This window comes from Oncorhynchus nerka, linkage group LG9a, assembly GCF_034236695.1.
Source record: "Oncorhynchus nerka isolate Pitt River linkage group LG9a, Oner_Uvic_2.0, whole genome shotgun sequence".
Lineage (NCBI taxonomy): Eukaryota > Metazoa > Chordata > Actinopteri > Salmoniformes > Salmonidae > Oncorhynchus > Oncorhynchus nerka.
The window spans coordinates 19026847-19039982 of NC_088404.1; the positions used below are offsets into that span (position 1 = coordinate 19026847).

At 40.5% G+C, this 13136-nt stretch overlaps 1 protein-coding gene across 2 annotated transcripts; it reads right to left on the bottom strand.

Annotated features, from left to right (window-relative positions):
• Nucleotides 1-680: 680 nt before the first annotated feature.
• Nucleotides 681-12345, bottom strand: bmt2 (base methyltransferase of 25S rRNA 2 homolog). Of its 2 annotated transcripts, none has more exons than XM_029667503.2 (5): nt 12108-12345; nt 5142-5283; nt 4726-4857; nt 4435-4549; nt 681-4065 (listed from the first exon to the last, which is right to left on the bottom strand). In XM_029667503.2, exons 1-5 carry the CDS (start codon nt 12268-12270, stop codon nt 3433-3435), a joined length of 1185 nt encoding a protein of 394 aa, XP_029523363.1. In that variant the 5' UTR covers nt 12271-12345; the 3' UTR covers nt 681-3432. The 2 variants fall into 2 exon arrangements, with proteins under 2 accessions (XP_029523363.1, XP_029523364.1); XM_029667504.2 differs by lacking the exon at nt 12108-12345 and adding an exon at nt 5561-5785.
• Between the last annotated feature and the right edge of the window lie 791 nt (nt 12346-13136).

Below are 13136 nucleotides of genomic sequence, written 5' to 3' on the forward strand. Positions count from 1 at the left end.
CAACACCTAGTAAGCAGATTGTAACGGGCTAATGTGATGCTCAATTAGCCGTTACAAGACAGGTAGTTTGGCGTAGCAGAGAATTTTAGACCAACCTTGGCCATACTATCTTCTTTAGAGTCACCCAAACATGTATCTTCTAGAATGTTGGTGTCCAGTTGCAGGTGGTTCCCTTGAATTTAGAAAATGTACCATTATTAAAATAAATGCAAATGTTGTAATCCAACAATGCATATGCCACTATCTTGTCTACTTCATATCTTCTCTCATTGCGACAGTTGAGTCCACCCGAAACTGCCGCTTGTCGTGACACTCACTGGTCTCGATCAATGAGAGAATATTTGAAATAGAAACAATCGTAGCGTACCCATCATTGGATTACTTCATGAAGCAAAAACATTTTAATAACAGAGGATTTTCTCAATTGAAACGAACCACCTGAAAATGGACATTTTAGAAGCACATGTTTGGCCGACTCGAGAACGAAGATGGTATCGCCAAATTAAGGTTGGTCGAAAAGTCTGCTACGCCAAACAGTACCTATCCTGTAATGGCTAATGAAAGCATTACATTAGCCCGTTACAATCTACTAGCTAATCAATACCATGACTCAATTAGTTTACTTCAGTCCTATAGGAAAACAGTGAATGGAAGAGGACACAATAATCACACATGAACACTGCATTTCCATTCATTTATAAAAGAGAGAAGAAAAAAAATACACTGTCGAATTCCTTAATACTGAAAATGAAGCTATTCATGCAAGTAATGGACTTAAATTCTTGGAAGACAGATGAGATGTATCCCTAAATGCTAACTGGTACAATTGACAACGCTCAAGAAAATGAACTATAATGAGAAATGTATTTTGTATTTTCTGTTAAAGAGAAATAGTTGAAAGTGCACCAAACATGAACTGACCAGAAAGTTAACAGATTTAGAGCAAGTTGAATGCAAAGTAATTATTAATGAAAAATGACAAATTTAAACAAAATATATTGTTCTTAGGGTAAAACATTGAGCCAATGATACTTTGCAGTGGTAGATGGTAGCTCATTTGGGCAGTTGCACATGACAAACATTTGGCAAAAGAAGCCCGTTGTATGCCGCCAAGTGAAGTGTGAGTTTTCCAACACAGTATGGCATGAGAATCAGGATTGCAAAAACATTACTGGGGATAAGTAAGAAGGCACCTTTAGGATTACAGGTATCCTGATGTACATCATACTGTTTATACTAGTAAGACTATGGTTGTTTGTGCAGCATCCCAAATGGCACCCTATTCCCCATATAGTGCACTAGTTTTGAGCAAGGCCCATAAAGAATAGGATGCCATCTGGGAGACCTAATTCCTAAATCCCCCATGACAGGAATCACATGACTCATGGCAGCTGAGAGATTCATCTACTATTTATGAAGTAAAGTGCCACAAACAAGTACATTACAACAAACACACATCCACACTAAAAAGGGGAACATAAATACCATTCCCCATAAGATACAGTACTTTCAGGATACACCTGGCTATTGCTAAAATGCACTTTGATGGGATCAGAAGTTGCATGACCAATGATGAGACAGCAGGGTATTAGTGCAAAACCTCATTGAGGTGAATCATTTGGAATTGTTTGAGCGCTCATAACAAGATCATTTTAAATTGTTTGGAGTTAAAACTTAAGCAGAGTACACATTTAGTACTTTCATGTGTAAAGTGAAAGTCAAAATGTACTTCCTGATGCAATGAATGACTCAGTATTTGTTGATACACCTATACTAGCAACCCATGAATGAAAAAAAAACAAAAAAAAAAACAAAATCATAAAAACAATTAATATTTTTAATTCAGAAATGACGAATGCTAGTCCCATGTAGGATTACATGGTAGAGAGTGGCACTTGTAGCGCCAGGGTTATGGGTTTGATTCCCACGGGGGACCAGTGTGAAAAAAGTATTAAAATGTATGAACTTACTACTACTGTAATGACAAAAATGTAAAAATGCTTAAGGCAAATGTTTCTGTCCTCAGATACGACGTAGAGTAAAGGAAGAGAGATGAACAGCAACTGACAGCTAGAGCTTTAGTCTCTTGGTCGACCTGTTTCACGTCAGTGAACATAATAAAATGTTTTATCACTACATACACCGGATAGGTGCAGTGAAATGTGTTGTTTTAAAAGGGTCAGCCATAATAGTACGGTGCCCCTGGAGTAAATTAGGGTTAAGTGCCTTGCTCAAGGACACGTCGACAGAGTGTAGGCAGTCTTCTTTTTTGGAATATGTTACCAGTACCCATAGAAGCTACCAGCTACCTATAAAGAAGCAAAGACATAAATCCAGACATATTATTGATTTGATAATGTAGCCTAAGTATTGTTACAGAAAAGTGATTACAAACAAGGATGTAATGACAAAATGCTAAATCTTCTGGGTTACAACATTGAAGGTAAATTAACATGGATTAAAACCAGTTTCTTCACACCAGCACAGAAAAGAGAGCAATGACTATTTCACAACTCGTACCATGTTACACAATGAGAAAAACACAGTTAAGTTTCACATTAGTAAAAGTAATTACGTACACCTATCTTAAAGTTCTGAAAATGCTACAAATCTATTGTAAAAGAGCCATGAAATCAGCCAAAATGCTGAATTAAATCGCCATTTTCACACACTTTTGGCTGAGAGTACAATGTATTTTTCTTCTTATTTTTTTAGAAAATGTAAATGCACACCAAGAATTAGAGAAATTCTAGCCTCACCTGACTAACATCTCAATTGCTCCACTCCAACCAAACTTGACAAACCTCTGTGGTATGAATCCATTTAAGAGGGATTTAAAGTCAGCGGCTTGCTGGCACTGAAGCACATTCACTGTCTAACTACTAAGAAAAAGCCTTTGAAGGAGTAAAGATTGCTTTTCTTCTGTTAGTAGAGTGAGATCAAAGATGTTTTTTTAAATCCAAGGGGCAGACTTACTCTCAGTCTATCCTGAGGGTATTCAACGACCAAGTTTTTATTTTTTTAAACTACCTTATTTACTGACGTGTGTATTGTGTTGAGTGACTAACCATCGAAGATATTGAAAAAAAATAAACTGACTTCTGTAAACATCTTTTTCTTTCACTCTGTGCAAACTGCATGGTTTAGTTAAGGAAGAGGAGGAGTGTGAGAAGAATGCAGCAGGTTCATTTGGTAGCGCAGCAGTTGTGTACAGACAGACTGTATCCCTCCCCCCTTGGGCCTAACCACTCGATGTTGCATGTCTGAAGGCTCTGGATAGGTATAAGTAGTGTGGCGTTAAAGCGTCACCCATATTGCTTCCACATTACAGCTCTGCAAACATTGAAGGGTTATGGCCAAGAGGAGTGGTGGGATCGAATTGGAACTGGTAAAAGAGAAGAGAGTAGCTAGTAGGGTTTTAGCTGGTCTAGCTCAGCTCTGCAGTAGAATGGGGTCCTCCAGCTCGTGTAGGAAGGGTACAGAGCTGCTCTGGCTCTCTCCGCTATCCGAGTCATATGGCGTGTCGGGCAGCTCCATGAAGCCCCACGCCAGCTGGTCGTCCTCGAAGTCAGAGCGCACTTGAACTGGCACGTCGGTGTAGTCCTCCTCCTCGGGGGATTGGAAGTCCTGAGGAATGTAGAGCATCTCGGGGTAGTTACGGCTGACCAGGTCGCTGGTGGTGGCCAGGGACACCTTGCGGAAGGCGATGAGGTGCATGTGGGAGAACTTGATGTACTTGCAGCGCCTGAAGCCAAGCGACTCCACCGCCACGCGCCAGCTGCGCATCATGAGGGTGTGGCGGTTCTGGTGGGAGGAGTCTGGGGTGATGATGAGCAGCAGGCCGTGCAGTTCCAGCAGCTCGTGGGCCTTCTTGCAGCAGATCCAGCGCTGGTAAGGCGAGGGGAAGTAGGACAGGAGCAGAGAGAAGACTACTACGTGGAAGAGCTGGGCGGGCAGGGAGTCGATGGGGCTACGCAGCTGTCTCAGGAAGGCTTCCACTGTGTCGCCAGCCAGTTGCAGAGGCTGCTGGAGCTGGAGGTTGAGGAAGTCACACTTGTATACACTCTGAGGGGAAAGGGTAGAAACAGATACTTCAGAGCAACACAAGCTGTTCTCATCATTCAGTGGCATTTTAGACCCATATCTAAGACGTACTGTTCTTAATCCATTTAGTTATCTAAATCACTCGATGCTAATATTCTGCCAGTTCCTTCACAGCAGGTCAGGTTTCATTCCCATCACCTGTTGACACTTACTGTCAAGGGACAGCATTGTTCTGTGGTCTGATATTCACACAATGAATATCCCTGACATTTTAAATTTTTTATTTAACTAGGCATTTTGTCCCGGTAGCAAATTAGTGAGTAAGACACTAAGAGTCAGAACTTTCTAGCTGGGACCGAGGGAGTGATCACGGAGAGTAATAGTACATACCTCGACCGCAGGCACTATGTCAATACCGACTGTGAGGAACTCGTCAAACTTCAGGAAGGGGTTAAAACAGCTGCCAACGTCCAGCAGCCGCATTTTACCAAGCTGGGGGATGGACCTTCAACCAGAAGCTTTAAGTTAGCGTTAAGTATGACAGAGTAAGAATGCTTAATGAGAGCAGTAGCTAATATAGGTAAGATGTGTCAATATGAACGCACAACAGAGCATGCTGAAACAGAGCAAAAGTCAGATAAAAATGGACATGTTTGATTTAACACTGTCACAATACAGTACCTGGGGATAGAGGAGCTATAGGGCTGATCACTCAGAGCTGTGGCCGACATGGCCATGGCAAGCCTGGCACTCTTCTCATCCTTCTCCAACATTCTTTTCATCCCACCATCCTGAAAATACTCCTGGCAAACACTGGAAAAATAGTCCCGAAACATCACACATAATGGTATTAATGCCTTACTGTTAAAACAGTGATATGCTAAGAAATAAAATGGGGCAAATCCTAACTTTCCATTGGAATAAATGCATGACTAAGTGAAAATTCAATAAGCAGAAGTTAGGATTTACCCCACAGTGTTGATATCGAAAGGGCTGGATGAGTCATCGGAGTAAGCATAGAGCAGTGGAGTTCTGAGCTAGTACAACACAGCCAGAGGGTTATTTACAAGGTCTCCTTTTGTGGGGGACTATTTTACCTGCGACACCACTCGATGCGTCCCTCTCCCTCGCAGGTCTTGGCCCAGTGGTTGTCAGCCAGGTTCCTCATGGCCAGGGCGTATTCACTCAGAGTCTGTTCATCTTCACAGTGCTCTCGCCAGATTTTCTCAAAATCCCCCACTGTGGAAAGATAACAGGCAGCAGGAGGTTGAAACAAAGGCAACCAAATCACCTCACACCATACAGTATGACATACTGTATGACTACTAAGCACTGTAGGCTACATGAAAGTGGGCCAAACACTGATGCTTTGTTTTCCCCATATCATCACATTGAAATTCTTCATTATAAAATGGCAGGAATTGAAAGTTTGTCCTGTCAGTTTTGTTTCTAAAAAATAACACGCAAGCATAGTACGTACGTAGAGTGCACAATAAGCCAACATGAATGTACCTACTTATAAAGTGTGGCCATTCATTCAAGAGGAATCACAATCGTTCAGCCCTTCAGATGAAAACACCACAGGCTAACACCGCTGCTTCAACATTTTCAAAACAGTTACTCGTCATTATATGTCTGGCATATCTGAAAACTGGATTTTCAATAGATGTCTTCACTTCTGTTCCTAGGTCTAGATCTTCACAAATTTCCTGCAACAGGTCTTCCCAGACGCACAGCAGAATGTGTGTTTCGTGAGCAAACACGCTGATAAGGAAGAAATCCCATGACCACATGGGGAAAAAACCTATATCAGATTTGCAGAAATGAAACGACAACAAGACGGGCTGGAATAAACAGCAGTAGTACAAAGCATGATTACTGTGGTAGCAATGCCAAGCAGACCAGATCATGCTTTACTTATTAACCAATCATGGTGTCAGCTGACAGGGTCTTTTCAAGAGCATCAGCTAGCCAGTCCTTCTGCTAAAGTGGAAAAGGACCTGTTGAATGCTACTTTTTTTACTTTGTGTGATTATTGCAATATATACCTACATACCAGTTGAAGTCTGAGGTTTACATACACCATAGCCAATTACATTTCAACTCAGTTTCACAATTTGACATTTAATCCTAGTAAAATGTCCCCGTTTTAGGTCAGTTAGGATCACCACTTTATTTTAAGAATGTCATGTCAGAATAATAGTAGAGAGAATGACTTATTTCAGCTTTAGTTCTTTCATCACATTTCCAGTGGGTCAGAAGTTTACATACACTCAGTATTTGGTAGCATTGCATTTAAATGGTTTAACTTGGGTCAAAGGTGTCGGGTAGCCTTCCACAAGCTTCCCACAATAAGTTGGGTGAATTTTTTGCCCATTCCTCCTGACAGAGCTGGTGTAACTGAGTCAGGTTTATAGGCCTCCTTGCTCGCACACGCTTTTTCAGTTCTGCCCACAAATGTTCAATAGGATTGAAGTCAGGGCTTTGTGATGGCCACTCCAATACCTTGACTTCGTTGTCCTTAAGCCATTTTGCCACAACTTTGGAAGAATGCTTGCGGTCATTGTCCATTTGGAAGACCCATTTGCGACCAAGCTTTAACTTCCTGACTGATGCCTTGAGTTGTTTCTTCAATATATCCACGTAATTTTCCTCCCTCATGACATGATGCCATCTATTTTGTGAAATGCACCAGTCCCTCCTGCAGCAAAGCACAACATGATGCTGCCACCCCTGTGCGTCACGGTTGAGATGGTGTTCTTCGGCTTGCAAGCCTCCCCATTTTTCCTCCAAAACATAACAATGGTCATTATGGCCAAACAGTTCTATTTTTGTTTCATCAGACCAGAGGACATTTCTCCAAAAAGTACAATATTTGTCACCATGTGCAGTTGCAAACCGTAGTCTGGCTTTTTTAAATTAATGACGAGTTTGGAGTAGTGGCTTCTTCCTTGCTGAGCGGCCTTCAGGTTGTGTCAATATAGGACTCATTTTACTGTGGATATAGATACTTTTGTACCCATTTCCTCCAGGATCTTCACAAGGTCCTTTACTGTTGTTCTGGGATTGATTTGCACTTATCGTACCAAAGAATGTTCATCTCTAGGAGACAGAACGAGTCTCCTTGCTGAGCGGTATGACGGCTGCGTGGTTCCATGATGTTTATACTTGCGTACTATTGTTTGTACAGATGAACGTGGTACCTTCAGGCGTTTGGAAATTGCGCCCAAGGATGAACCAGACTTGTGGAGGTCTACAATTGCTTTCTGATGTCTTGGCTGAGTTCTTTTGATTTTCCCATGATGTCAAGCAAAGAGGCATGGAGTTTGAAGGTAGGCCTTGAAATACATCCACAGGTACACCTCCAATGGACTCAAATTATGTCAATTAACCCATCAGAAGCTTCTAAAGCCATGATATAATTTTCTGGAATTTTCCAAGCTGTTTAAAAGGCACAGTCAATTTAGTGTATGTAAACTTCAGACCTACTGGAATTGTGATAGTGAGTTCTAAGTGAAATAATCGGTTGAAACAATTGTTGGAAAAATGACTTCTGTCATGCAAAGTAACAGACTTGAAAAACAATAGTTTAACAAAAATTTGTGGAGTGGTTGAAAAATGAGTTTGAAATGACTCCAACCTTAGTATATGTAAACTTCTGACTTCAACTGTATATACATAACATTCAGCTATTTTTTTTAGCTGCCCGGCATCTGAACAAAACAGGCTGCAGAGCAAAAATACTAATAGGGCTGGATTCAAGCCGTAGCTCTGAAGTTCGACGTTACAGCGCAATTGAATTTTAAAAGGTCATTTCCGATTGAGCCGACATATGGAGCTTTTACCTTTAATGCAGTCTCTGCTAACACGGGAACATTGCCTTTAACATTTGATATCGCGTTGTTGCGTAGCTGTTCAGCGCTACAGACTGAATTTAGCCCTAGACGCTGCCCAGTTTGATAATCACAACATAAGAGCACAGGGCAAATCAACCATTCAACTGGTAGAATAACTTAACACAATCTAGCCTTAATCTGTGGCACTGGATACTCTTTCAGTAAGATTAGCTAATTTGGGATCATGCATTGCTGCAACGCAACCAAAATATCTGCAGTTGAGAAGACTTGCCTCATGATAAACAGTCTGTTAGAAATTAGTGATGGGGGAGGGGACGATAAGTTACATGTCAGGATATTTAAAATAAAATAATAATGTATGTACAGTATCCTATTAAACAATATGTTTCCTTCATAGCTTGTACTCTTTAAATAGAGAGCCAATTTGTTTTCAGCACTTTAATTTCCATGACTGATTAAAACTAGTTGCATGCTCTCTCGTCCCTCTGCAGCAGACAGTGCCTTCAGAAAGTGTTCACATCCCTCGACTTTTTCCACATTGTTGTGTTATAGCTGGAATTTAAAATGGATTAAATTAAGATTGTATGTGTCACTGGCCTACACACACACACAATATCCCATGATGTCAAAGTGGAATTATGTTTTTCAAAAATGTGAAGATGCTGGAGGAAACAGGTACAAAAGTATCTATATCCACAGTAAAACGAGTCCTATATCGATATAACCTGAAAGGCCGCTCAGCAAGGAAGAAGCCACTGCTCCAAAACCGCCATGAAAAAGCCAGACTATGGTTTGCAACTCCACATGGGGACAAAGATCTTACTTTTTGGAGAAATGTCCTCTGGTCTGATGAAACAAAAATAGAACAGTTTGGCCATAATGACCATTGTTATGTTTTGGAGGGAAAAGGGTGATGCTTGCAAGCCGAAGAACACCATCTCAAACGTGACGCACAGGGGTGACAGCATCATGTTTTGGAAGGTGCTTTGCTGCAGGAGGGACTGGTGCACTTCACAAAATAGATGGCATCATGAGGCTGGAAAATTATGTGAATATATTGAAGCAACATTAAGACATCAGTCAGGAAGTTAAAGCTTGGTCGCAAATGGGTCTTCCAAATGGTTAATAACCCCAAGCATACTTCCAAAGTTGTGGCAAAATGGCTTAAGGACAGCAAAGTCAAGGTATTGGCCATCACAAAGCCCTGACTTCAATCCTATAGAAAATAGGTGGGTAGAACTGAAAAGGCGTGTGCGTGCAAGGAGGCATACAAAGGAGGCCTACAAACCTGACTTAGTTACACCAGCTCTGTCAGGAGGAATGGGCCAAAATTCACCCAACTTATTGTGGGAAGCTTGTGGAAGGCTACCAAAAACATTTGACCCAAGTTAAACAATTTAAAGACAATGCTACCAAATACTAATTGAGTGTATGTAAACTTCTGACCTACTGGGAATGTGATGAAATAAATAGTGAAATAAAAATCACTCTACACTATTATTCTGACATTTCACATTCTTAAATTAAAGTGGTAATCCTATAAAACAGGGACTTTTTACTAGGATTAAATGTCAGGAATTGTGAAAAACTGAGTTTAAATGTATTTGGCTAAGGTGTATGTACACTTCCGACTTCAACTGTAATTTTATGGTCCCTCAGTCAAGTAGTGAATTTCAAACATATTCAAACATGGAGGTTTTCCATTCCCTCGCAAAGAAGGGCTCCTATTGGTAAAAATAAAAAAGCAGACATTGAATATCCTTTTTTAGCATGGTGGTTATTACATTTTGGATGGTGTATCAATATACCCAGACACTATAAAAATACAGGTGTCCTTCCTAACTCAGTTGCTGGAGAGGAAAGAAATTGCTCAGGGATTTCACCACAATGCCAATGGTGACTTTAAATTAGTTACAGTTTAATGGCTGTGAATGGAGAACTGAGGATGGATCAACAACATTGTAGTTACTCCACAATACTAACCTAATTTTAAAAAAGAGTGAAAGTAAACCTGTACAGATTAAAATATTCAAAAACATGTATCCTGTTTGCAACAAGGCATAAAAGTAATAATGCAAAGAAATGTGGCAAAGCAACTATTTTTTTGTCCTGAATACAAAGTTATGTTTGGGGCAAATCCAATACAACACATTACAGAGTACCTCTCCATATTTGCAAGCATAGTGGTGGCTGAATTATGTTATGGTTATGATAGTAATCGTTTTAAGGACTGGAGTTTTTCCAGGATAATTTTTTTTTTAACGGAATGGAGCTAAGCACAGGCAAAATCCTAGAGGAGAACCTGGTTCAGTCTGCTTTCCACCAGACACTGGGAGATGAATTCACCTTTCAGCAGGACAAGTGTGGCCAAGTTACAGTTTTGACTTATATCTACAGCAAGACCTGAAATGGTTGTCTAGTAATTATCAACAACCAATTTGACAGAGCTTGAAGAATTTTGAAAATAATGGGCAAATGTAAAAATCCTGGTGTGGAAACCTCTTAAGAGACTTACCCAGAAAGAGACTCACAGCTGTAGTTGCTGCCAAAGGTGATTCTAGCATGCATTGACTCAGGGGGTTGAATACTTATCCAAATCAAGATGGTGGATTTTTTTCATTTTTTTTATACAGAATGTCAGAATTTTTCTTCCACTTTGATATAGTATTTTGTGTAGATCATTGACAAATAAAAGGACAATCAAATCAATTTTAATCGCCTTTTGTAACAAAACGTGGGAAAAGGTGAAAGAGTATGAATACTTTCTGAAGGCACTGTATGATGGTGAGCAATATTTTTGGAACATCCAATCGCAATAAAATCACAATACATATCGTATCAGCACCTAAATATTGTGATAATATCAAGTCGTACGGTTCCTGGCAATTCCCAGCCCTATTAGGAATACGTTTACTGGCAGATTCCTCCATTGGTTATGTCTGTACCGCCTGCACTACATCTGAATGGAAGACAAATTCCTGCAAAGGCCAATAAAGTGAACTGAACCAGAAATGCCCATTCTTCTGACCTCTTTATGGTGTTTGGTTTGTGACCAATGATCTGTGAAGGGTCCAATAATGAAAAGCATGTTTGCGTTACCTTTGTTTTCGATGAAAGGACCTAAATATTAGAGTTAATAACAAGGAGATAGGATTAAGTCTCAATACTAGGCCTCAGACCTTTCAGAGTCCACTTTTTTAAAATGTAACTAGGCAAGTCAGTTAAGAACAAATTCTTATTTACAATTTGTAAGTCGCTCTGGATAAGAGCGTCTGCTAAATGACTTAAATGTAAATGTAATGACAGCACACCCAGGCCAAACCCGGACGACGATTGCACTTTGAAGGACATGTTAGAAAATGTTTGTTCAAAACAGACAATCTCAATTCAACAACTCTGGATGATATGTGCTCATACTATTGGCATATGCAGGTGTCTCATAACATCACATAATGGATGCGCCTGAACTTGAGTTTACTTGTAGGGTCTTGTTCTTTTCAGTTTCAGAACAGGGGTGTATTCATTAGCTGGATTCCATTGCAAAACGTTTGCAAAATAAACTATAGGAACCAAACGGAGAGGGACCTGCATTTGTCCAATAGAAACTCTCGTTTTTGTTTCAAAACGTTTTCCGATTGGAGTAAACGGTTTCCGTTGCTAAACATTTTACAATAGATAAAACATTTTGCAACAGAGTCCGACTAATGAATATACCCCATGACGTCAAACAAAATGCCATACAACCCATGTTGATCTCTTTGCCAGTTCCCGTGATCCAGTATGTTACAATTGAACAACATTACCAAATCACTGGATGGCTGGCTATAAGAGGCGCGATTATTATTATTTTTTAAATTGATGACTGCCAAATCTAATGAGGGACAAACATTGCAAACAGCCTAGTTTAAAGTGTATACTGCAGATTGAAATGTTCACAGGCGGCCTTGATCTAGCGTTAGTTTAACCGTATTTAAATTAAGTGAATGTAACGTTAGGCACATGTGCCATGATTGCATGACAATGTTTTTGTTTTTTTAGACAGTAGAGCAGCGAGACCCTGACATGTTGCCAGTCACTTGCAGTTTGTGCAAGGCCCCAAAAAAATGAAAATAACGTTAGCTACCTAATCCGGGCCTTGTTTTCGATCAATTTAAATAGCCCGTTTGATGAGACGCCGTACTCCTGAATTGGGCAAAGCTAGCGTACCTTCTCTGTATTTTCTTCGCAGTTTTCTATGGACGTTCTTGACAACTCCGGACAGTTTTTCCTGCTCCTTTTTTTTGCACCGCGTTTCTTTCGGAATGAGAACGTAGCACGGTTCCAGTTCGGTTTCTGTCTCTCCTGTCTCAGCATTGTTCACCGGGTCCATAGTCCTACGACACTTCTGCTCCTCCTTCACGTCTAGCTACTAGCTAGCTACCGGTGTCGGCCCCCGCGCACCCGATCCACTAGCCAAATACGCGCGCGCTGATTGGTTCGCCTGGAAAGATATACTGTGGAGTTGACAACTGTATGACCAATCACAGAGCTGAAAACAGAAACGCCTTCTTATAGAATTTGTAGCGTCAGCATACAGTTGCATGTGCTGTTTGCTGTTTAAATTGAATTATACCAAATATTATGGACATACTGACAAGATACATGTCTCTCCGAGTCCGCCCACAATGGGAGTCGTTGTCCACAAAGTGGAACGGTGGGCTGTGTAGTTCCCGGCTTTATTTTCTTTAGATTGGTGGAAACATCTCATTATTGTCATCTTTTTTTTGAGTATAGCCCCATACCATGAATATGTGTAGCCATCTCGAGACAACTCCGATATAAAAATAAAAAATTATCGAAGTTGCCGTGATGTCACGTGCCGTGATGTCACTACTTATATCAGTACACTCATAACAATTTAATAATTACAAAACGTATATTTGATCACATAAACCTCACATAGCAAACAAGCCATTCATTTTTATGTTGACCAAATTCGACACTCTCATTGACCTCCATACAAAAACTCCTTACTTGGTGGGCGAAACGACGAAGAAAAAAAACCGCCACTTGCATTGAGGGAGACAGATTTTCTGCCGAGTTGGTAATCTCTCTTCCTCTTCCATGGCGTTGTTAAATATTTGTTTCTGATTGGTTTGAAGGGCATTCTAGAGCGTGGATTATTTCAGAAATAAGGCACGAGGGGGTGTGGTATATGGCCAATATACCACGGCTAAGGGCTGTTCATATGTATGA